Genomic DNA, 25,085 nt, shown 5'->3' with positions numbered 1-25,085 from the left:
AGAAAGTAAAGGAGTCCAGCATGGACCTAGAAGCTTTCTCCCAGCTTTAACGAGGTAAAAGTGGCAGCCACTGCTATTGCCTTTGATGAGTTCCTAGAGCATGTCCCTGATCTGAAAGCCAGGGCCCCAACCCGCGTTCCCCAAGGCTAGGCAAGCCCTTTCATAGTGATGAAACACAAAGGTAGTCATCTGGAATGAGATGCCACCCTGAGATCAGATGACTCAAAATACTCCCCTGCTTTAAATGATGATCCTGGCCTTACTCAGAATGCTGGCTTACTTATGCTTGTGTATAATTCAGCACTCACATGTATAATTCACTTGAGTCTTGATTAAACTACTGTGTTTCCTACTAACAGGCAGACTTCATTACTTCTTAAGGTAGGACCAAGCAAAGCAGGGACACTGCCTCCCGGCTTTTAAAGGGCATTTGTTACTTCAAATTAATATCAAAGTTATCATCATGAGAAAAAAATAAAAACTTTATTGGACTTTGTTACATTGATTTTACAGTTTCACACTGTTTGTATTTTGAATCACATTAAGGCAGGGGATGGGGCACTGTAATGTTTGGAAGTTTAGGACCTTTAGAGCACTTAAGCTGACCCCGCTACTGTAAAGAAAAGCGGGGTGTCTGCTTGACACCGGCAAGATAAGGGGCTACATGTCCCCATCTATCCCTCAAATCCCTTGAAATGCTACACCCTGACATAAACCACTGGTTTAAAAGACAATGATTCCAATAATTTATATCAAATCCTGCTTCCCTACCCCCCACCTCCACCCTAACTGAGCTTGTCCCCTCTGTGTTCCTCTGTTTAATTCTGTAACAACATCTGAAATCCAGCCTCCATCAGATTCTGGCTAAACATCTCTGACCTTTGAATATTGTCTTATTTTAGCCCATAATGAGATCAGCAGCTACTGTCAGTGCTGAAAATGGGTTACACTTTGCAAAATAATTTTATTCTTTAACAATCTTGTATACTGGGCACCAATACTGAGGTTCAGCTGCCCATGGTCATAAAGCATAGTATGTACTCAACAAATACTAGCTGACCAGTTTGACAGCCAGAAAACAGCAAAGCTGGGATGCAAACCCAAGCAGTCTGACTCCCAAGCCTCTTAACCATTCTTAACAGACCACCTACCTCCATTCTTCTTCAAACACGTTCTTCCTGTTTGCCACCTGAATAAACGGAACCCACTATCCACCCAGATGGTTAAACCAGAATCACTCAGAAATCTATCTCTCCCTCATATTATTCATAACTGCCAGTGTTAAAATTCTAATTGCTGGCCGGGTGCAGTGGCTCACGCCTGTAATCCCAGCACTTTGGGAGGCCGAGGCGGGTGGATCACGAGGTCAGGAGATCAAGACCATCCTGACTAACACAGTGAAACCCCGTCTCTACTAAAAATACAAAAAAATTAGTCGGGTGTGGTGGCGGGTGCCTGTAGTCCCAGCTACTAGGGAGGCTGAGGTGGGAGAATGGCATGAACCGAGGAGGCGGAGCTTGCAGTGAGCCTAGATCGGGCCACTGCACTCCAGCCTGGGTGACAGAGTGAGACTCTGTCTCAAAAAAAAAACAAAAAAAACCCCTAAAATTGCTAAGTAGCCCTCACCAGTCATTTTCTCCCCATTATTCCACTTTTCTATTTCACATCTCATATGGACTGCTCCTGGTCTCATCTCTCTAAATCCATTATATAAATCAGCCCAAGTGACTGAAGATAAAATTTGTTCACGACACTATGCATATGTTTTCAGCCACCCTCAACATACGGTCCAAACTCTTTACTGAGGTTGATAAAGCCCTTTATAATTCAGTCCCTGACTACATTTCCCCATTCCAGCTTTACTGAACTTTTTTTTCTCATCTTCCTGCCTTTAACATGCAGTTTTATCTACTCCAGAAACGTCATCTCATTTTCCCATCTCTCTCTCAGCTAACTTCTAAGAGTTCTTGGCTTAAATATCACTTTCCCCAGAAAGCCTACCATTACACCAAATACCTCTCCTTTGAGTTCTCTCCGATTCCTAAACCACAGCACTAATTTGCCATATTATAAATGTCAGCTCATTTGCTGTCTTCTCTAAGCTATTAAAGTCCAAGAGGGCAGAGCCTCTATCATATTTAACACTGTGCCCCAAAACCTACAGGGTCTAGTGCAGAACAGACAGTAAATCTTTGTTGAAAGAACTCTTTTATTCTACCTTTTTGCATACCACCTCTCATGAAAATGTTTCTTGACAATGCCTTCCCTGTTTCTCATCTACCAAGTGTCTCACCTAGAGAAGATATTTAGGACAACTTTTGAATAAATTCAAGACTTTGCTCACTAGCCAGACAGTAATTTTCAGAAGGAATAGGAGCATCCAGACTAGAAGCCTGATAAAACCTGGCTATCCAGAAAATAAAGAATGGCTGCGAACTCATAAAAGTTGTTGAAAGAAAGGGCATTAAAATCTTAAAACTCTTTTTTAACCAAATACCTTCGTAGTGCAAATATAATTAATTCACATGCATTTTACTTTTACATACTCATAACAAGATAATTACACAAACTAAAGCTGCAGTGTTTTCCCAAGTGAATCTTCATTTTAACCAAACTCACAAAGCATTTATTGAAATTAATACATCTGGCAAAGCACCAGACGAATCAAGCAGTATCAATACTACAGTGTACAAAAAGTAAATTAAAAAACTCAAGATGTAGAAGCAGTAGCCATTCTTCTTGGGAATCAGCAACCATTCTTCTAGGGAAGGGACCCACATACACAATCCTTCCCCAAGAACTTTGATGCTACCCCTCTGAAGAGTTTAAGCACAAAACAGAGTGCTTGTATCATATAAGTAAGGACTTTCATAGAGGAAAACTGTAATATAAATGCATTTTTTTTTTTTTTTTTTGCTTTTAAAGGATACTGCAATATAAATATATTAAGCATGGCCTCAAATATCCAACATTTTCCTATCTTACATTTTAAACCAAAGTTGAAAGAACCTACAGGCTTTATAAAGAACTCTCTTCACAGCACAGCTGTAGTTCACTTTAAACAAAAAATGTTCCCTTTGTGCTATATCCTTAAAAGTAATCAAAATATACAGATAAATGAGAAGTTTAGATTCTGCATCAAGCATTATTCAATCTCACCTTCTGATATAAACCTGGATACAGTCAAACTTGCAAAGCATTCACTTAATATTTTAGTTGAAGCAAACTTAAAAGGTACATGAGTTTTCGGTGAAGGAGACCTTTGTGAGTTTCAGTGGTGTCCTTGGCACTCAGAGGTTCAGCTGAAGTCCCGACTGGTGAGGACAAGTGGAGCCACAAGGGTCCAGACGTAAAGCAGGAGGCAGACCCAGCTGGAGCTGATCTTGACCCACACAGCTGGCCACTTGCTGGTCATGCTCTGAAACTTTGCATCAGGGCTAAGAAAACAAGAGAGAGTCAGGTAGAAGAGACCCGTCTACCTGACTTCTGTCAGCCTTCTGCAGCCCCCAGCCAAGGCCAAGAAATTCTCCAGTGAAACTTGGCTGGCACTACCCCCCAGTAGGGTTGTAGAGGGACCAGAGGAAGCTGCTATTTTTAGTTGTTATGACCAAGAACTAAAGAACTCACTGACTCTGTCTTTCTTTTTTTTTTTGAGACGGAGTCTCGCTTTGTCGCCCAGGCTGGAGTGCAGTGGCCGGATCTCAGCTCACTGCAAGCTCCGCCTCCCGGGTTTACGCCATTCTCCTGCCTCAGCCTCCCGAGTAGCTGGGACTACAGGCGCCCACCACCTCGCCCGGCTATTTTTTTGTATTTTTTTTAGTAGAGACGGGGTTTCACCATATTAGCCAGGATGGTCTCGATCTCCTGACCTCGTGATCCGCCCGTCTCGGCCTCCCAAAGTGCTGGGATTACAGGCTTGAGCCACCGCGCCCGGCCCTGACTCTGTCTTTCAAATGACTTTTCCTCTTGCCAGCATGAAAGACTATCAGGGCAAAGTTCTTTTAGATGTTCCTAGTTATTGGCAAAAGTCTAGATTGAGATAGCCTCCCTGAAACTTTTCTTTGTTAGTACATTATTACTTGAACCAGAATGCTCTGACATGGCCATCTCTATACACAGAAAATTAGTGAACAAAGATGGGTCAGATTGCTTTATGTCATGATTTTCTCTCAATTAACTCAACTCTGTAAGAGCTCCCAGCGATTTGCACTGCAAAGAATTCCAATGGGTTTTAAATGCTAGAGAGGATAAAGTCAAGAGTATTTAACCCAACTTCATAATATGAGTAAGAGCAAGGGTTCTGAGATCAGGACAATGGATGAGATTTTATAGGCCATCCAAGGGTTTTACGATCTTCCGTCTGTTTTGTCTGTGTCTCCTACCTGTACCAGCTGGTCAGGGTCATCATGATGTACAAGGAAGCCAAGCAGAGCATGAGGTGGAATAAGGAGTAGCTATACTGCACTCCCTCTTTCTCGTTGTCCACAGCCCGTCGAGGCTGTCCATCTTCTTCATCACTGGCACCATTGGTAGTTGTATCACCAAGGATGACGCTGTCACTCCCTGACAGGGTCAGCTTGTCTACTTGGCTATTAGTGGAAGTGCGGATGCTGGAAAGTGATCCCAAGGAAGACAAATCAGAAAAGGGCCATGACAATGAACTGCTGCCACTGGCCTGTATACAAGACACTTACTGCTGAGCTGTTCCTACTTTGGAGACTGAAAGCTTTCTGAAGATCCTGCTTAAAGTTCTGAACTGCCGCCTGTCATCATAAGATTAATGGCACTGTCATCAGTTACTACTTGTTATGATGGCTTAATTGCTTAGGAGTTTCATAAAACACACTATGCTCTCAGTGTCTGTTTCCGTGACTTCACAAGTGCTGCTTCTATGATTGGAATGTACCATGCGCCAACCTCCTTCCAGCTAACTTACTCATCCTTCACTTCTCTGACTTGCTGTCATGTCCTCTGGAAGGCCTTCCCTGACATCACCCCTCACTAGCTACGTTATACAAGACACTCCTCCGACTTCCCACAGCTTCCTAGGCTTCCTTCTGTCACTGCACTTATCACTCCTGTCCTCCTTGCTATTCAAAGAATGCCTTAACAATGACCTTAGTCTATGTATTTCCAGCACTACAGATGTTCACTAAAAGTTTGTTAAATGACTGAATAAAAATGAAAATACAAATAAAAGACAAAAATTACATGATCGTTTCAATAGACACAGAAAAAACATCTGACAAAATCCAATACCTTTCCATGATAAAAACAGCCAAAGTAGAACTGCCTCAAGCTGACAAAAGGAATAAAGGAAAAACCCAGAGCTAACATCATACTTAACAGTGAAAGACTAAAAACTTTTCCCCTGAGGTCAGGAACAAGACAAGGATCCTACTCTCACCATTTCTATCCAACAATGTAGTAAAGTTCTAGCCAGAGCAAGAAAAAGAGATAAACGGTATCCAGATTAGAAAAGAAGTAAAACTATCTCTATCTGTAGATTACCTCATCTTGTATATAGGAAATCCTATGGAATACATACACATGCGAACTATTAGAACCAATAAATAAGTTCACCGAAGTTGCAGGATACAAGATCAATATATAGAAATTAGGACTGGGTGTGGAGGCTCACGCCTGTAATCCCAACTACTTGAAAGGCTGAGGTGGGAGGATCGCTACGCTAGAGGACAGAAGCTCAAGACTGGCCAGTGCAACACAGCAAGACTGTTTCTGAAAAGATTAAAAATTAGCTGGGCATGATGGTGTGTGCCCGTCACACACCTGAGCCTACTCAGGAGGCTGAGGTGGGAGGATCACTTGAAACCAGGAGCTTGAGGCTGTAGTGAGCTATGATCACACCACTGTATTTCAGCCTGGGTGATAGAGCGAGACTTCTCTTTAAACACACACACACACACACACACACACACACACACACACACACACACACAAATCAATTGTATTTCTTTCTTTTTGAGATGAGGGCTCACTCTGTCACCCAGGTGGACTGCAGTAGTGCAATCACGGCTCACTGCAGCCTTGACCTCCTGGGCTCAGTTGGTCCTCCCATCTCACCTCCCAAGTAGCTGGGACTACAGACTGCACCACCACACCTGGCAAATTTTTATAGAGATGGGGTCTTACTATCTTGCTCTGGCTGGTCTCAAACTCCTGGACTCAAGCGATCCTCCCACCTCAGCCTCCTAACGTGCTGGGAATATAGGCATGAGCCACCGTGCCTGGTCACCAATCATATCTCTATACACTAGCAATAAACAACCCAAAAGTTAAGCTAAGAAAACATATATTCATTTATAATACCATCAAAAAGAATAAAATGCTTGGAATTTAGCATAAAATGCTTAAAAACAAAATAAGTTTAAGATCTGTATACTAATAACTAACTATAAACCACTGAAAGAAATTAAAAACCTAAATAAATGATTTAAGTAAAGAAGACTTTAGTAAGTTATCTTCATGGTCACAGACTGGAAGCCTTAATATTGCTGAGATGACAGTACTCCCCATAAAAATCCCAACTACATTTTTTTTGCAGAAATCGACAAGCTGATCCTGAAATTCACATGGGAATGCAAAGGATCCATAACTGCCAAAACAATTTTGAAAAAGAACAAATTTGGAGGACTCATACTTCCTAATTTCAAAACTTACTACAGGCTGGGCATGGTGGCTCACACCTGTAATCCCAGCAATTTGGGAGGCCGAGGCAGGAGGATCACCTGAGGTCAGGAGTTCAAGACCAGCCTAGCCAACATGGTGAAACCCTATCTCTACTAAAAATACAAAAATTAACCAGGCATAGTGGCAGGTGCCTGTAATCCCAGGTACTCGGGAGCCTGAGGCAGAAGAATCGCTTGAACCCAGGTGGTGGAGATTGCAATGAGCTGAGATCGTGCCACTGTACTCTAGCCTAGGTGACAGAGCAAGACACTGTCTCAAAAAAAAAAAAAAAAAAAAAAAGGCCGGGCGCGGTGGCTCAAGCCTGTAATCCCAGCACTTTGGGAGGCCGAGACGGGTGGATCACGAGGTCAGGAGATCGAGACCATCCTGGCTAACACGGTGAAACCCCGTCTCTACTAAGAAATACAAAAAACTAGCCGGGCGAGGTGGCGGGCGCCTGTAGTCCCAGCTACTTGGGAGGCTGAGGCCGGAGAATGGCGTGAACCCGGGAGGCAGAGCTTGCAGTGAGCTGAGATCCGGCCACTGCACTCCAGCCTGGGCTACAGAGTGAGACTCCGTCTCAAAAAAAAAAAAAAAAAAAAAAAAAAAAAAAAATATATATATATATATATATATATATATATATATATATATATATACACATACATATACATATATGTACACAGCTCTGTAACTGACGCAAGTAAAGAATTTTTCGGCCGGGCGCGGTGGCTCAAGCCTGTAATCCCAGCACTTTGGGAGGCCGAGGCGGGCGGATCACAAGGTCAGGAGATCGAGACCACAGTGAAACCCCGTCTCTACTAAAAATACAAAAAATTAGCCGGGCGCGGTGGCGGGCGCCTGTAGTCCCAGCTACTCAGGAGGCTGTGGCAGGAGAATGGCGTGAACCCAGGAGGCGGAGCTTGCAGTGAGCCGAGATCGCGCCACTGCACTCCAGCCCGGCAACAGCGTGAGACTCCGTCTCAAAAAAAAAAAAAAAAAAAAAAAAAGAATTTTTCATTAAAGGGAGTAAAGTTTTTTAATTTCTTATGCTGCTTTATGAAAGCAAAACAGTTTCTTCACTTTATTATCAACCTCCATGAAAATCTTGTTCTAACTACCTTTTAACTTACCTAGAATACAAAAGGCAGAGAACAAAGACAAACAGTCCAATAAAATTATCTGAATCCAGTAAAGACCCACTCTTTGATAGTGGAGTAGGGGTAGGGACCACAGCAGTTGAATTTCCAGGAGCCAGTGTTGGTGCAGTTATGCGTGTAATAAAGCTCATCAGGCTGGGGTTGCAGGAACGATCTGAAAATGAGAAAAATTTTATTATCCTTGGTTACAGCTCATCTTGTTTCAAGACAGGACTTGGGGAGTTCCTTACATATCATTCAGTCACGATGTGAAACATGGGAATGCTTTACTTAAAAAATCTGAAACTTAGCAGTCAGTAACACATTTGGTCACAATCAATGACTTAGAATTAGGAAACAAAGAAAAGAACAACAAATCTGTCAAATTCCATAAACATCATTATTGATTTTATTGGTTTTGTAGTTTGACTGACAAATCTTTTAAATTCTTTAAAAGAGTGCCAAGGTTTTAAGCACAGAAGTTTATCTCTATTTTGGTTTCTACATAGTTACTTAAGAACAAAAAATAAGTTATCATTGGTGGACGGGGGTTCTGCATTTATCGTTTTCCTTTAAAAGAAGCCCATAGAATATCCTCCTGAGAAACAATCCTACAATAACTACAAAATGAGATTTCCCACAGCTGTTTTTTCTAGAGCCCGTGACATCAAACTACAATTCAGTCAAAACAAAGGGCCAAAACAAGGCTGCCCTTGACCAGAGCTCTTAACTAGTTTGACTCAGCCTAGGTTAGGTAAAGCCTAGACCATCTGAAGGACTCTAACCCTTTAGGCTGTCAGTTATAAATAGCTATGAATAGATGTGGGGACTAAAACGTGAAAGGCAAATACCTACAAACCTACAGTGAACACTGTACGTTTAAGTTTTGTTTGCTTGTTTCACATTTAATCTAGCTCTAGTTTTTATACCACCTCTGTAAGGGCTGATTTCCTACTTTCTTTTTATCAAAAAAATGTGTTATTGACGTTCCCTTACCAGGTTCATTGGACATGGCTGACCAGGTGAGGTACATGGTGTAGAGGGTGATGAGGGAGGACTGCAAGAGGCCGGAGCGAGGCTGGTGTTCCTATGGAATCAAAAGGAAAACAGTGGCAGAGGGACTGCCAAGGGCTGACTTTCCAAAATGCAGTACACTTCTCTGGGATTCATTCAACTATCAGTAACTGAGAACTTTCGGATTCTTCCTGAGAGTTGAAAGGTGACAAGCAACCTTTCAGTTCAGTTAGCTCGCAAAAGAACCCAGAAAGACGAAGCAAGTACTACTGGTTCTCAAGGCATTTCATGATCCTAGAAATTCCTGTTCATCACAGAAGGCCTTTGATTTTCTACTCCCTTGGTATAGTGAAAAGATTGAAGATCAGCTTTGCAACTAATTAGTAGCTGTGTAACACCTATCACTTCTTTGAGACTTGTTTTCTCACTTTTAAAAGGAAAGGTGATGTCTAGATAGAATTTTCATATTTCATATCTGTAACTCCATGAATTTTTTTAAACTTTTTTTTTTTTTTTTCCCGAGATGGAGTCTTGCTCTTGTCACTCAGGCTGGAGTGCAGTGGTACAATCTCAGCTCACTGCAACTTCCTCCCGGGTTCAAGCTTTTCCTTGCCTCAGCCTCCTGAGTAGCTGGGATTACAGGTGCCCGCCACCACGCCTGGCTAATTTTTGTACTTTTAGTAGAGAAGGTGTTTCATCATGTTGGCCAGGCTGGTCTCGAACTCCTGACCTCAGATGATCTGCCCACCTCGGCCTCCCAAAGTGCTGGAATTACAGGCATAAGCCATGGCGCCCAGTCGGAGTTTCGCTCGTTGCCCAGGCTGGAGCGCAATGGCGCAATCTCAGCTCACTGCAACTTCTGCCTCCAGGGTTCAGGCTATTCTCCTGCCCCTCAGCCTCCCAAGTAGTCTGGATTATAGGCATGCACCCCCATGCCAGGCTAATTTTGTATTTTTAGTAGAGATGACGTTTCACCATGTTGGTCAGGCTGATCTCAAACTCCTGACCTCGAAAGTGATCCACCCGCCTTGGCCTTCCAGAGTGCTGGGATTACAAGAGTTAAGCCACCACACGCAGCCTAAACTCTGGTATTTAAAACTCAAGAGCATGAGTTTTATTTTGAAATATTAAAATTAATTATTTTTCACAGTTTAATTCCCCTAAAATATCTTAGCTAATGACTCATAAGAATCATTTTCAGCCGCGTGCGGTGGCTCACGCCTATAATTCCAGCACTTTGGGAGGCTGAGATGGGTGGATCACCTGAGGTCACAAGTTCGAGACCAGCCTGGCCAACATGGTAAAACCCCGTTTCAACTAAAAACACAAAAATTAGCCAGGCATGGTAGCAGGCGCCTATAATCCCAGCTACTCGTGGGGCTGAGGCAGGAGAATCACTTGAACCCGGGAGGTGGAGGTTGCAATGAGCCAAGATTGCACCATCGCACTCCAGCCTAGGGGACAAGAGTGAGACTTCATCTCAAAAAACAACAAAAAACGAAGACTCATTCCTGGCCAGGTGTGGTGGTTCATGCCTGTAATCCCAGCATCATGGGAGGCCGAGGCAGGTGGATCACGAGGTCAATAGTTTAGCCTGGCCAAGATGGTGAAACCCTATCTCTACTAAAAATACAAAAATTGGCCAGGCGTGGTGGTGGACGCCTGTAATCCAAGCTACTCAGGAGTCTGAGGCAGAGAACTGCTTGAACCCAGGAAGCAGAGGTTGCAGTGAGCTGAGATCATGCCACTGCACTCCAGCCTGGGCAACAGAGTGAGACTCCGTCCCAAAAAGAAAAAAAAAAAATTTTTTTAATGATTGTGAAATTCATTTAAATTATGATAGAGGCATGAAATAGTATACTGTTTACTTAAGTTATAATTATGAAGATTTTATAATATGGAAAAATGTTCAAGTGGATAAACTTAGACATAAATTCATAAGAAAGGGTACCTAGATTTTAAGCTTAGAATTAAAAACCTTTCATGGGAGGAAGTAGTAGTAAACAATCATACCTGAATTTTTGGGTGGATCGATATAATAGAAGCCACAACGCAAAGGATCAGGTTAATACTGATGAAGAACTTGTTTTCTGTGCAGCCATCTGGTTTGGTGTAGTATGTATAGAGCAGCCCGACACAGATGATTGACAGGATATAAAAGGCGCTTGTGAAAGACAGTAAAGCTGGAGAAAAGGAAACCAGTATGAATGATTCAACTGTAATAAACTAATAATGAAGGCGAATTTTCTTCCACTCCATATAAAAATGAGGAGACATTATTTCACTTTTCTGTGGTAAATTACAGTAAAATTACAAAGGCCTCAAGGTTAAAGTATCAAGATTGTATTCAATTGACTTGATGTTAAAATCCAAAATCCACCAAGCAACTGAATTCACTTCCTGAATTACCTAATTTGATTTCATGGGTTGATTACCAGACATTTGATCACTCCAGCTAGAGTGAACTGCTACCTGTATATTAATTAATGTGTATTGTGAGCTTTTCTTGGGAACCTAAATGATCCCTACACCCTCAAAATGACCCAGTTCACAGCAAGCTCCATGCCAGGATGGTGTTAGAGGAAAACAGAATAGACACACAGGTATTTTTTTATGACAGTTTTTTCCTCTATAGTCACTGGCTATCTAAACCTATTTCCCATCACGAACAATAAGACTACATCCCTGAACTGGAAAAGTGGCTCATTTGCTATTTTTTAATATCTAAAGTAATGGGTCCTTTCAATTCACACTGATAATCAACAATCAGCTGTGTTGGCTGAGCATGGTGGCTCACGCCTGCAATCCCAGCACTTTGGGAGGCTGAGGTGGGTGGATTGCTTGAGCCTGAGTTCCAGACCAGCCCTGGCAACATGACAAAATCCTGTCTCTACAAAAAATACAAAAATCAGCCAGGCCTAGTGGCATGAGGCTGTAGCCCCAGCTACTTGGGAAGCTAAGGTAGGGGGATTGCTTGAGCCCAGGACATAGAGGATGCAGTGAGTCGAGGTGGTGCCACTGCACTCCAGCTTCGACAACAGAACAAAACCCCATCTCAAACAACAAACAATTAGCTGTGTAGTTCTGAAAATTAGAAAACATGAAACAGCACATACAGTACACTCAGACCAACTGCAAGAATCATGAGCTCAGTTAACTTGTATTCAAGTCAAAGCCCAGATGTAAGACAACTAGTTTCTACTTATCCCAATGAATTTTGCATGTCTAAAATTAAATGATGTACATTAAGTTATTAGCACACTTCTTAATGTTTTCCCATCTGAATATACAAGATTTTCTACACTTGTTATTATAAAGTATGACCAATTTGCAACTCATTAAATTCTTCTAGAGTTGTATGATCCAAAATGAATTAAAGAAAATAACAGCTGGGCATGGTGGCTCACGCTTGTAATCCTAACACTTTGGGAGGGCAAGACAGGTGGATCAATTGAGTCCAGGAGTTCCGGGGCAACATGGCAAAACCTTGTCTCTACAAAAAACACAAAAATTAGCTGGTCGTGGTGGTGTGGGCATGGTAGTGTGGGTATGGTGGTGTGCACCTGTAGTCCCAGCTACCTGGGAGGCTGAGATGGAGGACTGCTTGAGCCAGGAAGGCAGAGGTTGCAGTAAGCCATGATTGTGCCACTGTACTCCCAGCCTGAGTCACAGGGTGAGAGACCCAATCAAAAAAAGAAAGAAAGAAAGAAAGAACACCATCCTGGCTAACACGGTGAAACCCCGTCTCTACTAAAAAATACAAAAAACTAGCCGGGCGAGGTGGCGGGCGCCTGTAGTCCCGGCTACTCGGGAGGCTGAGGCAGGAGAATGGCGTAAAAACCCGGGAGGCAGAGCTTGCAGTGAGCTGAGATCCGGCCACTGCACTCCAGCCTGGGCGACACAGCGAGACTCCGTCTCAAAAAAAAAAAAAAAAAAAAAAAAGAGAAAGAACAAAGAAAAGAAGAGAGAGAGAGAGAGAGAGAAAAGAAAAGAAAAGAAAAGAATAGATAAAAATAAAATTGTCATTACAAACAATTTAAATGACCAACACTAGGGTAAAGGTTAAATGAATTACGTATACTCTGCTATGGAATGCCATGGAATTGTATGGAATGGAATACCATGCAGCTTACAGTAAACTCCATGCCAGGAGCTTGAATGCAGGTTAAATGAGTAAGACATACCTACACTCGCTGGTAAGGAAGGATATTCATCATGTAGGAAATGAAAAGAGCCAAGTCATGGAACAATATACAATACAATCCTGTTTACATTTAAATACAAAAGCGAGGTGAATGCATAAATACATAAAGGTTCACAAGAGTGGCTACATCTGGAAAGGAAAATGGGTTGCAGATAGGTAGAGATTTGCATGTTTTAGTCTTTTTTTTTTCTTTTTTTTTGAGATGGAGTCTCGCTCTGTTGCCCAGGCTGGAGTGCAGTGGCCGGATCTCAGCTCACTGCAAGCTCCGCCTCCCAGGTTTACGCCATTCTCCTGCCTCAGCCTCCTGAGTAGCTGGGACTACAGGCGCTTGCTACCTTGCCCGGCTAGTTTTTGGTATTTTTTAGTAGAGACAGGGTTTCACCGTGTTAGCCAGGATGGTCTCGATCTCCTGACCTCGTGATCCGCCCATCTCGGCCTCCCAAAGTGCTGGGATTACAGGTTTGAGCCACCGCACCCAGCCATGTTTTAGTCTTTATAAAGTTATAAAGTGCTATCATTTGTCTTTATGGTAAACATAGTATTTAAAAAAATATGTAAATATTTTTAAAAATCAAATCAAATGAAAATAAAACTGGGTAATTCGACAGTATGTACTGAAAGCATTTAAAAATATTCATACACTTTGACTCTTCTATTTCTGGGAATTTGTCCTAAGGAAATAATCAGAAATGTGTGCAAATGTGTATCACAAGGTAGTTAGCGCTCTACCAGAGCCAAAATACATTCGCAACCTACTGTTAAATCCTACTCAGTCTAGAAATTTTAAGTGCCCCTTTTCCACCAGAAAGTTTTTCATAGCAGGTGTGGGGTCCCTTTCTGAATAAGGCCATAAGGACTACTCACTCCTATCCGCCTAAAGTAGGTGGGCAGCTGTCCCATATGTTGAACCCATCTGAGTTTCCTCTCCATGGAAACAAGGTTATCAAAACCAGAACTAAAGTCACTAAATATAACTGTTTTTCCTTATCTAAACACAAGGAATTACATTATGACTCTCAAAATAAATAAATTGGGAAAACCCAACGATTTATATTATCTGTGCTACTTTCTTCCAGTGATGCATATAATTCAGAGCCAAATTCAGGAAATTATAGATTTTTTCCCTTTTATGTAATTTTATTATTATTTTGAGACAGGGTCTTGCTCTGTCACCCAGGCTGGAGTACAGCAGTGTGATGACAGCTTACCGCAGCTCTGAACCCCTGGGCTCCAGATTCTCCTGCCTTAGCCTTCTGAGTAGCTAGGACTATAGGTGTATGCCACCATGCCTGGCAATTTTTTTTTCTAATGTAAAGATGGAGTCTCAATATGCTGCCTAGGCTGGTCTTGAACTCCTGGATTCAAGCCATTCTCCTACCTTGGACTCTGTCGCTGAGGACTATAGCTGCTGGAACTATAATCATGATTTTTATTGTACACCCTGCTTAATGTAGCAGTATGGCTAACATAGGTGAGTAGAGATACCTACCGGCATACCACAACCTTGGGTTTCCTTCTTCCATTCGATTTACCCATGATTCATTCCAAGAATGAGCAAAGTCTACCAACAGCACCAGCTGAATGAGGATGAAGAGGGCGGCCCCTATCATGCCAGCAACAAACCAGACTACAAGAACCAAGAGAACAAGTTATTCTCTACCATAGAGTAACATTTCAGAAGATCCAACATTCTGAAAGGATTTCAATTAAAACAAGAGAGAGGTGGTAGACATTCTGTCTCTAGCAGTACAGCAAGATTCCAAACTCAAAGGATTCTTTTTTTTTTTTTTGGGACGGAGTCTCGCTCTGTCACCCAGGCTGGAGTGCAGTAGCCGGATCTCAGCTCACTGCAAGCTCCGCCTCCCGGGTTCACGCCATTCTCCTGCCTCAGCCTCCCGAGTAGCTGGGACTACAGGCGCCTGCCACCTCGCCCGGCTAAGTTTTTGTATTTTTAGTAGAGACGGGGTTTCACTGTGTTACCCAGGATGGTCTCGATCTCCTGACCTCGTGATCCGCCCGTCTCGGCCTCCCAAAGTGCTGGGATTACAGGCTTGAGCCACCGCGCCCGGCCTCAAAGGATTCTTAAAAGCATTCTACTGGTTTTCAGACCTTTTAAAATATGTTTTAGCTTGTGCCAAGGGGAGCCTGGGACCTGAGTTCCAAATGATACTATAAGTCTTTTCTTTTAGAGGTGGGAAAATCATAGTAGAAATCTAAAGATGTCACCTGATGCATGCTAAGGAAGTAGGTTAAGACAGATACGGGAGCACAAGAGTTCTAAGTCCTTATTTTGACAGGCTCTCTGATTAGCTTTGTATTGCATCAAGTGAGAACACAAACTATTAAGATATTGCCAAAAGATTAACATACGGTTCCAGAAAACCTGAGAGGTGCAGTGAATGCCTCCTGACTTCAAAACCACATATTAATGAGTAGCAGCCAGGCATGGTGGCTGACACCTGTAATCCTAGCACTTAGGGAGGCTGAGGCAAGTGGATCACGAGGTCAGGAGTTCAAGACCAGCCTGGCCAAGATGGTGAAATCCTGTCTCTACCTAAAATACAAAAACTAGCTGGGCGTGGTGGCAGTGGGCGCCTGTAACCCCAGCTACTTGGGAGACTAAGGCAGAGAACTGCTTGAATCCAGGAGGCGGAGGTTGCAGTGAGCTGAGATCATGCAACTGCACTCCAGCCTGAGAGACAAGAGAGATGCAGATACTAAGTCCTATTAATTGGATACCATCTCATTTAATTGTCAGTTCTGCAAAAACAGTAATTAAAATGTAGGTTTCTTTCTTTCTTTTTTTTTTTTTTTTTGAGACAGAGTCTTGATCTTCACCCAGGCTGGAGTGCAGTAGCATGATATTGGCACACTGCAACCTCTGCCTCCCAGGTTCAAGCAATTTTGCTTCCTCAGCCTCCTGAGTACCTGGAATTACGGGTGTGCACCACCATGCCTGGCTAATTTTTGTATTTTCAGTAGAGACAGGGCTTCACCATATTGGCCAGGTTGGTCTCAAACTCCTGACCTCAGGTGATCCGCCCACCTTGGCCTCCCAAAGTGCTGAGCTTACAGGCATGAGCCACTGTGCCCGGCCTAAAATGTAGCTTTAACTCAATCATCTATAAAGTTTATATAGTTTAAAATTAACCCCCTCAAAGGTGAACTCTACCTGAGCTGAAATAGCCCCCAGGGATGTAGAAAGATCCAACCATGATTCCAATAAGGGCAGCAATTTTGAAGAACCAAAACCTATTAAAATATAAAAATGCATTTATGAAATGCTAAACTTTTTCACTATTATACTGAGAAAAATTCATTTCTGAAATGCAAAAATAATAGCTTAATAGCTTTTTCCCCCCAACATGATTGTCTATTTTCTTCATTTGACTACTCATTTAATAGGCTAATTTATTTAATATTTCACACAATTAAAGGACAACATTAGCATAGAGGACAAATCACTCACATTTATTACCAGAGAAAACTGAAAATTTAGAGTCGCCCTACTTTTACCACTTAAAGGTAGGCATTTTTCTATCATTCTGGGAGTTCTAAAATAACAGTGTTAGGTACACACAGAGCCATTAACTGTAAGGTCTGAATGAAAAGTAATCACAAATCCTCTGCTTACAATACAGGGCACAGATACCTTGCCCACAATGACACAGCTCATCACTGGCACCTGATTTTCAGTTCATGATCTTTAGTGACTGCCTTGTATGGCAGAGTGGAAAGAACAAGGCTTTGGAGCTAGACAGATCTAAGTTTCAATTTAGCTCCAACCTCCAACTGGTTAACAGGTCTCAGGCAATTTACTAACCCCTCTGCAATTCAGTTACTGCATCTGTAAAAAGGGGATTATAATACATATTAAGTTTACAAAACGCCATTCAGTCTTTTGAGAATTAGAAATATGGCTGGGCACGGTGGCTCACGCCTGTAAGCCCAGCACTTCAGGAGGCAAAGGCGGGCGGATCACCTGAGGTCTGGAGTTCTAGACCAGCCTGGCCAACACGGTGAAACCCCATCTCTACTAAAAATACAAAAATTAGCCAGGTATGGTGGCAGGTGCCTATAATCCCAGCTACTAGGGAGGCTGAGGCAGGAGAATCAGCTGAACCCGGGAGGGGAAGGTTGCAGTGAGCCGAGATCTCCAGCCTGGGTGACAAGAGTGAAACTCCATGTCCAAAAACAAAAACAAAACAACAAAAAAAAAGGGAGACAATTGGAAACATAGGTAAAAGGTGGTCAGGAGTCAGAAGCAATAGAATATGTAAATCAGTAGCACATATATATTCACTGACTTCTTGTACACTGTTTAACTTTATCGGGTACCTGTTTATCTTTAAACAACGGAAAAAAGAAAGTGTGTGTCTATGTAGTATCTAGCATAGTGCTTCAACTATTTAACAGGTGTTCAACAAAAATCTAAGAACATGAAGCAAAGGAATTTAAAAGAAAATAAAAAGACAAGACTCCCTATCCCCTCCATGTTACAGCAATCTAACTGAAAATGACATTAAAAAATTTCACATGCATAATAGACCAGAAATATATCTGAGTCACTCATTTACATATTCCATTGATTCCATCAGAATGGCAATATTAACTGCTGAAGGGAAGGAAGAGCCACACCATAATGTAACCAGTTAATCATAAATCTAACATACCCATTGTGTACTGCTGCTCGGGGATCTTTACTTGTTTTTACTTTCAACATGAGCAGAGAAAAGACAAAGAAAAAGATGGCCATTGCAAAGCTGATCCGATACACAGCTTTATAACCAACCAGCACATCACAATCTTTATCTGCATTTATATCAGCCTCATGGATTTTAAATCCCCCTTCACAAAATCCAGGAATCTGGAAAAAAGCAATTTCAGTGTTATCAGAATATTTATATTTAGACAGAGACTCTACCCCACCACAGGAAAGACTGGATTTAGAAAATTAACTACTTCAACAACTGCGAGACTGACTATGGAATTTTTCTCTGTCTTCCGATGCATTTACAATCTTGTTACCAAACAGTATAAATAACTTGTATTTTAAAAATATAAATGCTCGTTCAGCTGGGCAAAGTGGCTCACGCCTGTAATCCCAGTACTTTGGGAGGCTGAGGTGGTTGGATCATGAGGTCAGGAGTTCAAGACCACCCCTGGCCAACATGGTGAAACCCCGTTTCTACTAAAAATACAAAAAATTAGCTAGGCATGGTAGTGCATGCCTATAATCCCAGCTACTTGGGAGGCTGAGGCAAGAGAATTGCTTGAACCCGGGAAGTGGAGGTTGCAGTGAGCCAAGATCCTGTTGCTGCACTCCAGCCTGGGCAACAGAGTGAGACTTTGTTTCACAAAAATATGCTCTCTCTTCTTTGTTCTTTTAGGCTGAAGAGGCTGTGTGCCACTTTCCCGTGAGATTTTCCAGCTACCACTGAGTCCTTCCAGAGGTGAAGAACTAGTCCAGTTTAGATGCTTCAACCTTTAACACATAAGGAAAGAAAATGTTTTGGAGGCACTCTTTTAATGTTTTCTCTCAGTTGCTCGACTGGAGCCTAAAGATGTTCATTCTGTATTTCCGGAAAAGGACTAACGTCCTCATATTTCTGTGTTCTGACCATACCCTGTATAAGTAAAAAATCTCCAAATTACAATGAACTTGATTAACAATGAAGAATTAAACTAGAATTTTGCAAAACATAAAAATAAAAATAACCAATACATTAAGGGCATTGTTACTTCTTACCTTCTTCAGGTACGTTTCCATCTCTTTTCTCTGCATGATATAGGATACAACAGTGCTCAGTAGGAGAATGAAAGCATAAATGAGGCGAGTCAACGTGGAATTCTTACTGTTAGGACAGCAACTACACAGCAAACATGAGGCACCGCTGCAGAGGCATGGAACCTGGAATGAGCACACCATGGTCACCTGAGAGCGCGTTCAGTAGACTCCTTTATGACACAGACGTCACAGAAGAGAAAGCGAGGCAAATCAGGCCTTACAGTTTTAACTGAGAGAATCATGGCTGGAAGGAAGTGGTTAAAAGTACGGGCTCTGGGCCGGGTGCGGTGGCTAACTAACGCCTGTAATCCCAGCACTTTGGGAGGCCGAGGCGGGCGGATCACGAGGTCAGGAGATTGAGACCACCCTGGCTAACATGGTGAAACCCCGTCTCTACTAAAAAAGACAAAAAAATTAGCTGGGTGTGGTGGCGGGCACCTGTAGTCTCAGCTACTGGGGCGGCTGAGGCAGGAGAATGGCGTGAACCCGGGAGGCGGAGCTTGCAGTGAGCCGAGATTCCGCCACTGCACTCCAGCCTGGGCAACAAGAGTGAGACTCCGTCTCAAAAAATTAAAAAAATAAAAAAGTATGGACTCTGGAGTAAATATTATTTCTACCACTTTTTATCCCAGCAAGTTACGTACTCTAACCCCATTTCACCATCTGTAAAACGAACTCAATGATAGAATTTTCCTCCCTCAGACTGCTGTATTAAATAAGCACCTCAGCACTACCTGAAACATATTAACAGCTCAATAAATGTTAATTAAATTCTGAGAGCAGAATTGTGCCACTGCATTCCAGCCTGGGCGACAGACTGAGACTCCATCTCAAAAAAAAGAGTAACCTAGATCTTTAGTCTGCTAAAATCTGTTAATGACCACACTACATGAAAGAAGATATAATTTTATTTCTTTTTTTTTTTGAGACAGGGTCACACTCTGTCACCCAGGCTGGAGTGCAGTAACACCATTTCAGCTCACTGCAACCTCACCCTCCTGGGTTCAAGCAATTCTCCTACCTCAGCCTCTCCAGTAGCTGGGATTACAGGGATTACAGACACGTGCCACCATGCCTGGCTAATTTTTTTTTTTTTTTTTTTTTTTTTGAGATGGAGTCTAGCTCTGTCGCCCAGGCTGGAGTGCAGTGGCCAGATCTCAGCTCACTGCAAGCTCCACCTCCCGGGTTTACGCCATTCTCCTGCCTCAGCCTCCCGCGCATCTGGGACTACAGGCGCCCGCCACCTCGCCCGGCTAGTTTTTTATGTATTTTTTAGTAGATACGGGGTTTCACTGTGTTAGCCAGGATGGTCTCGATCTCCTGACCTCGTGATCCGCCCGTCTCGGCCTCCCAAAGTGCTGGGATTACAGGCTTGAGCCACCGCGCCCGGCCGCCTGGCTAATTTTTATGTAGCGACGGGGTTTCACCATGTTGGCCAGGCTGGTCTCAAACTCCTGACCTCAAGTGATCCGCCCGCCTCGGCCTCCCAAAGTGCTGGGATTACAGGTGTGAGCCACTGCAGCCAGTATTTGTCTAGTTTTGTTTTGTTTTGTTTTAAAGACACAAGGTGTCACTCTGTTGCCCAACCTAGAGCACAGTTGTGTGATCATAGCTCACTGCAGCATCAAACTCCTGGGCTCAAGCAATCCTCTGGCCTCAGCCTCCTGAGTACAAGCAAGCACCACCATGCCCAGCTAAGAGAGGATATAATTTGAGTCACTACGCTTGATTAGGAAACTGCCTGAAAAAAAACATTGCTCTGAGGGGTGACATTATCAAGTCATATTACAAGGACAGGCTAATTCAGAATTAGCAGATGTAAACAATGGATAACTCTGGCCTTAAAATATGGTCCCAGGAATAATCTTCATTTTTTATAGATGGTATCTTGTGTGTACTTTATAATTTTGTGTGGTCTGCAGCAAGGTGCTAACATTCATTCTAAAAAAGTTCAGTTTTCTCATCTGTAAAAACGAGCATAATACCACCTACTCGAACATGGTTACTGAGTAAACAATGAGATGGTGTCAGGAATATGAAGCACCTAGTATAATGCCTGACATATATATCAGGCTCAATATATCATGGTAGCCATTATTATTTGTAATTGCAATAGCAATGGGAAATTGACCAGCCAGTCTGTCTCCATCCAATTCTTAACTACAGTATAGGCCAAACACTGCAGAGGCATGTCCTCCACAAATTCTTATGTTGAAGTCCTAATCCCCAATACCTCAGAATGTATCCTTACTTGGTCACTGCAGATGTAGTAAGTTAAGATGAGGTTATATGGAGTAGAGTGAGCAGCTAATCCAATATGACTGTGTCCTTCTAAAAAGGGGAAAATGGGACAAAGACTGCCAGCAAACCAAAAAAAAAAAAAAAACTAGGGGAGAGGCATAATATAGATTCTCTCTCACCAGCCTTAGAAGTAACCAACCCTGCTGACACCTTCATCCCAGACTTCCAGCCTCTAGAATTCAGAGATAAGAAATCACTGGGTTTAAGCCACCCAGTCTGTGGTACTTTGTTATGAAGCCCTGGCAAACTAATAAACTTAACTTACCTATAGCTGTCTTAAGAATGTAAGTATCTCGAAGGGGAGACTATCTTTACAATGTTACATCCTTTGTAGCTTTACATAGCAGGTGCTCAGTAAATATCTGTGCGACAAATCTGTCCTACTATATGTTATGTCATGTTCCCATTTCAGTAAATGACAACTCTATTCTTCCTGTTGCTTGGGCCCAAAGCCTGGAGTCATCCTGAATGCCTTCCCCTTTCCCAAAATCCTCATCCAATTTGTCAGTACATCAGCTCTATCCTTAAAATATATCCAGAATCTGACCATTTTCACAGTACCCTTAGCTATCACCTTTGTCCAAGCCACAACTATTATCTCTCATCTGGATTAAGTTCAAAAGCTCCCATCTCACAGCTGTAGGGATCCATTCAGAAGCTCTGAGTTGGCCGGTACAGTGGCTCACGCCTGTAATCCTAGCACTTTGGGAAGCCAAGGCAGGCAGATCACCTGAGGTCAAGAGTTCAAGACCTGCCACGCCAACACAGTGAAATCCCATCTCTACTAAAAATGCAAAATATTAACCTAACGTGGTGGCACATGCCTGTAATCCCAGCTACTAGGGAGGCTGAGGCAGGAGAATCACTTGAACCTGGTAAGCAGAGGTTGCAGTGAGCCAAGATGGCGCCACTGCACTCCAGTCTGGGCAAGAGTGAGACCCAGTCTCAAAAAAAAAAAAAAAAAAAAAAGCTCTGAGTTGCTATAAAGATTATTTTAAGCTGAAGGCATCTGAGCTTCAACAGATGCAGGAAAAAGAAAAAAAAAAAAAGCCTTCTGGGAGCTTCTCTTGTCTGACTAAAAGCAGCAACTTCTGGGAAATGAGGCTGCCATAAAGTCCCTCTCCAGAGAAGTTCTAAGGCCATGAAGAAGCTCGAAAGACCTGCCATACCTGCATAAACAAGTACTACCACAAACTTTTTTTTGAGACAGAGTCTTGCTCTGTCGCCCAGGCTGGAGTGCAGTGGCCGGATCTCAGCTCATTGCAAGCTCCGCCTCCCGGGTTCAAGCCATTCTCCTGCCTCAGCCTCCCGAGTAGCTGGGACTACAGGCGCCCGTCACCTCGCCCGGCTAGTTTTTTTGTATTTTTTAGAGATGGGGTTTCAACCGTGTTAGCCAGGATGGTCTCGATCTCCTGACCTCGTGATCCACCCGTCTCGGCCTCCCAAAGTGCTGGGATTACAGGCTTGAGCCACCGCGCCCGGCCAACCACAAACTTTCTTATTTCCTATTCTCCTAAAAACAAACTTGTCTTTCCTAAGGAAACCTATTTGCTCTTCTCATAGAAGCCTTTCTCCCAGCTTCCTTTTTCCTACTAAATTAGAAAGTCTTGGCCAGATGCACTGACTCACACCTGTAATCCCAGCACTTTAGGAAGCTGAGGCGGGCAGATCACCTGAGGTCGGGAGTTCAAGACCAGCCTGACCAACATGGAGAAACCTCATCTCTACTAAAAATACAAAATTAGCTGGGTGTGGTGGCACATGCCTGTAATCCCAGTTACTTGGGAGGCTGAGGCAGGAGAATCGCTTGAACCTGGGAGGTAGAGACTGCAGTGAGCTGAGATCCTACCATTGCACTCCAGCCTGGGCAACAAGAGTGAAACTTGGTCTCAAAAAGGAAAAAAAAAAAAAAGAAAGCCTCAAGTTCTAACCACCCCCTTTGAGTTACTATTACTGAGCACTCCTGTGTGAACATGTCTTGCATGCATAAACTCTTGTTCCTCTAAATAATCTGTTTTGTCAGTTAAATTCACAAGCCCTAGAAACAGAACCCAAAAGGTTGGAGGAAGATTTTTCCCTGCCTACACTGCTTTACCCTTACTTTTCTACCATTTATTCTCCACACAACAACGATAATCCACCTTATCAAAACACAGGCCCAGATCATATCACTCCTTTTTTCAAACTCTGTAATAGATTCCCATATAACTTAAGAGTAAAAGCCAAAGTCCTTAAAAACCTACAAGACCATATAACGGGTATCAACATGATTTTGCTCTCTACCTTTCTGATTTCACTCTCTATTATTCTTTTCCCTTACTCATTCCACTCTCTGGTATATAGAACTCCTTACTGTTTCTATTGAATAAAAGGGATTAATGAAATATAAAGGCACCATATAGATAGAAATGCCTGGATGGCATCAGTTCAAATCTTAGCTTTCAATCAAAGCCAAAATGCATTTCAAGTTATCATGATAGAAAAAAATGTTTCAAATTAACAATTCACTCCTTAACTAATGACTTTCGTAACTATATTTTTAAAGAATGTATGTTGTAAATAGTGATTTTGAACCACTAGCGGATTGTAAAAATCAACTCACCAGGATTTTTTTTTTTTTTTTGAGATGGAGTCTCGCTCTGTTACCAGGCTGGAGTGCAATGGTGTGATCTCAGCTCATTGTTAACCTCATCCTCCCCGGTTCAAGCGATTCTCCTGCCTCTGCCTCCTGAGTAACGGGGACTACAGGCGCGCACCACCATGCGCCCAGCTAATTTTTATATTTTTAGTAGAGACAGGGTTTCAGCATGTTGGCCATGATGGTCTCGATCTCTTGACCTTGTGATCCACCCGCCTCGGCCTCCCAAAGTGCTGGGATTACAGGCATGAGCCACCCCTCCCGGCCTTCAACTCACCAGGATTTTCTAATGTGATAGAAGATAAAAGGGAAATTGTACAGTAGATGGTATAGGATTATTTCATAAACCTTTGTCTCCATATAGGTGCATCAGATCAATTATGTACAATCTTTCTTTAGGTCAAGGTCAGAAAAATTAGAAAACCACTGCTCTCAAGAAAGCCCTTAAAAGTGAAACACTCTTTTGATTTAGGACCAACAACTCTAAAATACATTCTGTTCCTAAGAAATAGTGGAATGAAGCCAGGCATGGTGCCACACACCTGTAGTTCCAGCTACTGGGGAGGCTGAGGTGGGAGATCACTTGAATCCAGGAGTTCAAGGCTGCAATGAGCTATGACTGAGCCACAGCACGCCAGCCTGGGTGACAGAGCAAAACTGTCCCCCTCCAAAAAAAAAAAAAAAAAAAAAAAATTAGAAAGAGCTGAAACAGAATCCCTGGTGTAATACTGTGAAATATAAGTACGTTTGGTTCCCATTTCCTGGCCTACAATTTCTAAAATCCTTGGAATAACCAGTGTCTTTTTGTATGCTAATGAGATGACTGGTGACTGGTAGTCCCTAGGTAAGCTTCATGATGGGGGAGGGTCATAGGAGGAGGTTGGGATTTTTCAGTCTCACCCCTGAACCTCCAAGGAGGAGAGGCTGAAGGTTAGGCCAGTCACCAAAAGCCAATGATTCAATGAATACTGACTACATAATGAAGACTGCATAAAAGCCCAAAAGGACAAAGTTCAGAAGAACTTTTGGCTAGGCATGGTGGCTCACACCCCAGGAGTTCGAGACCAGCCTGGCCAAAGTAGTGAAATCCTGTCTCTACCAAAAATACAAAAATTAGCTGGGCGTGGTGGCCCACACCTATAATCCCCGCTACTTGAAAGGCTGAGACATGAGAATCGCTTGAACCCAGGAGGCAGAGGTTGAAGAGAGCCAAGATGGTGCCACTGCCCCAGACAGAGCATGGAAGCTCCAGACCCCTTCCCCTATACCTTGTCTTACATATCACTTCATCTGTATCTTTAAAAATCTATT

The 25,085-nt window shown here is 42.8% G+C and overlaps 1 protein-coding gene across 3 annotated transcripts in view; it reads right to left on the bottom strand.

Annotated features, from left to right (window-relative positions):
* LOC105496407 (serine incorporator 3) overlaps positions 1-25,085 on the bottom strand; it is a 31,740-nt gene that overhangs the window by 4,983 nt on the left and 1,672 nt on the right. For 2 of the 3 annotated variants that reach the window (XM_071079247.1, XM_071079248.1), the window contains exons 2-10: positions 18,797-18,958; positions 17,721-17,914; positions 16,220-16,299; positions 14,537-14,674; positions 10,857-11,026; positions 8,826-8,916; positions 7,824-8,004; positions 4,383-4,610; positions 462-3,437 (exon numbers count right to left, since the gene is read on the bottom strand). In XM_071079247.1, the coding sequence (XP_070935348.1) occupies positions 3,299-3,437; positions 4,383-4,610; positions 7,824-8,004; positions 8,826-8,916; positions 10,857-11,026; positions 14,537-14,674; positions 16,220-16,299; positions 17,721-17,914; positions 18,797-18,958 (1,383 nt within the window). In that variant the 3' untranslated portion in view covers positions 462-3,298. Of the gene's footprint in view, positions 1-461; positions 3,438-4,382; positions 4,611-7,823; positions 8,005-8,825; positions 8,917-10,856; positions 11,027-14,536; positions 14,675-16,219; positions 16,300-17,720; positions 17,915-18,796; positions 18,959-25,085 lie in introns of those variants that run through there. The other variant, XR_011613320.1, reaches the window with a different exon arrangement.

This window comes from Macaca nemestrina, chromosome 15 (genome assembly GCF_043159975.1).
Source record: "Macaca nemestrina isolate mMacNem1 chromosome 15, mMacNem.hap1, whole genome shotgun sequence".
Taxonomy (NCBI): Eukaryota; Metazoa; Chordata; class Mammalia; order Primates; family Cercopithecidae; genus Macaca; species Macaca nemestrina.
Note: the sequence above shows the minus strand (reverse complement) of the source record. Positions and strands in the feature narration are given on the sequence as shown.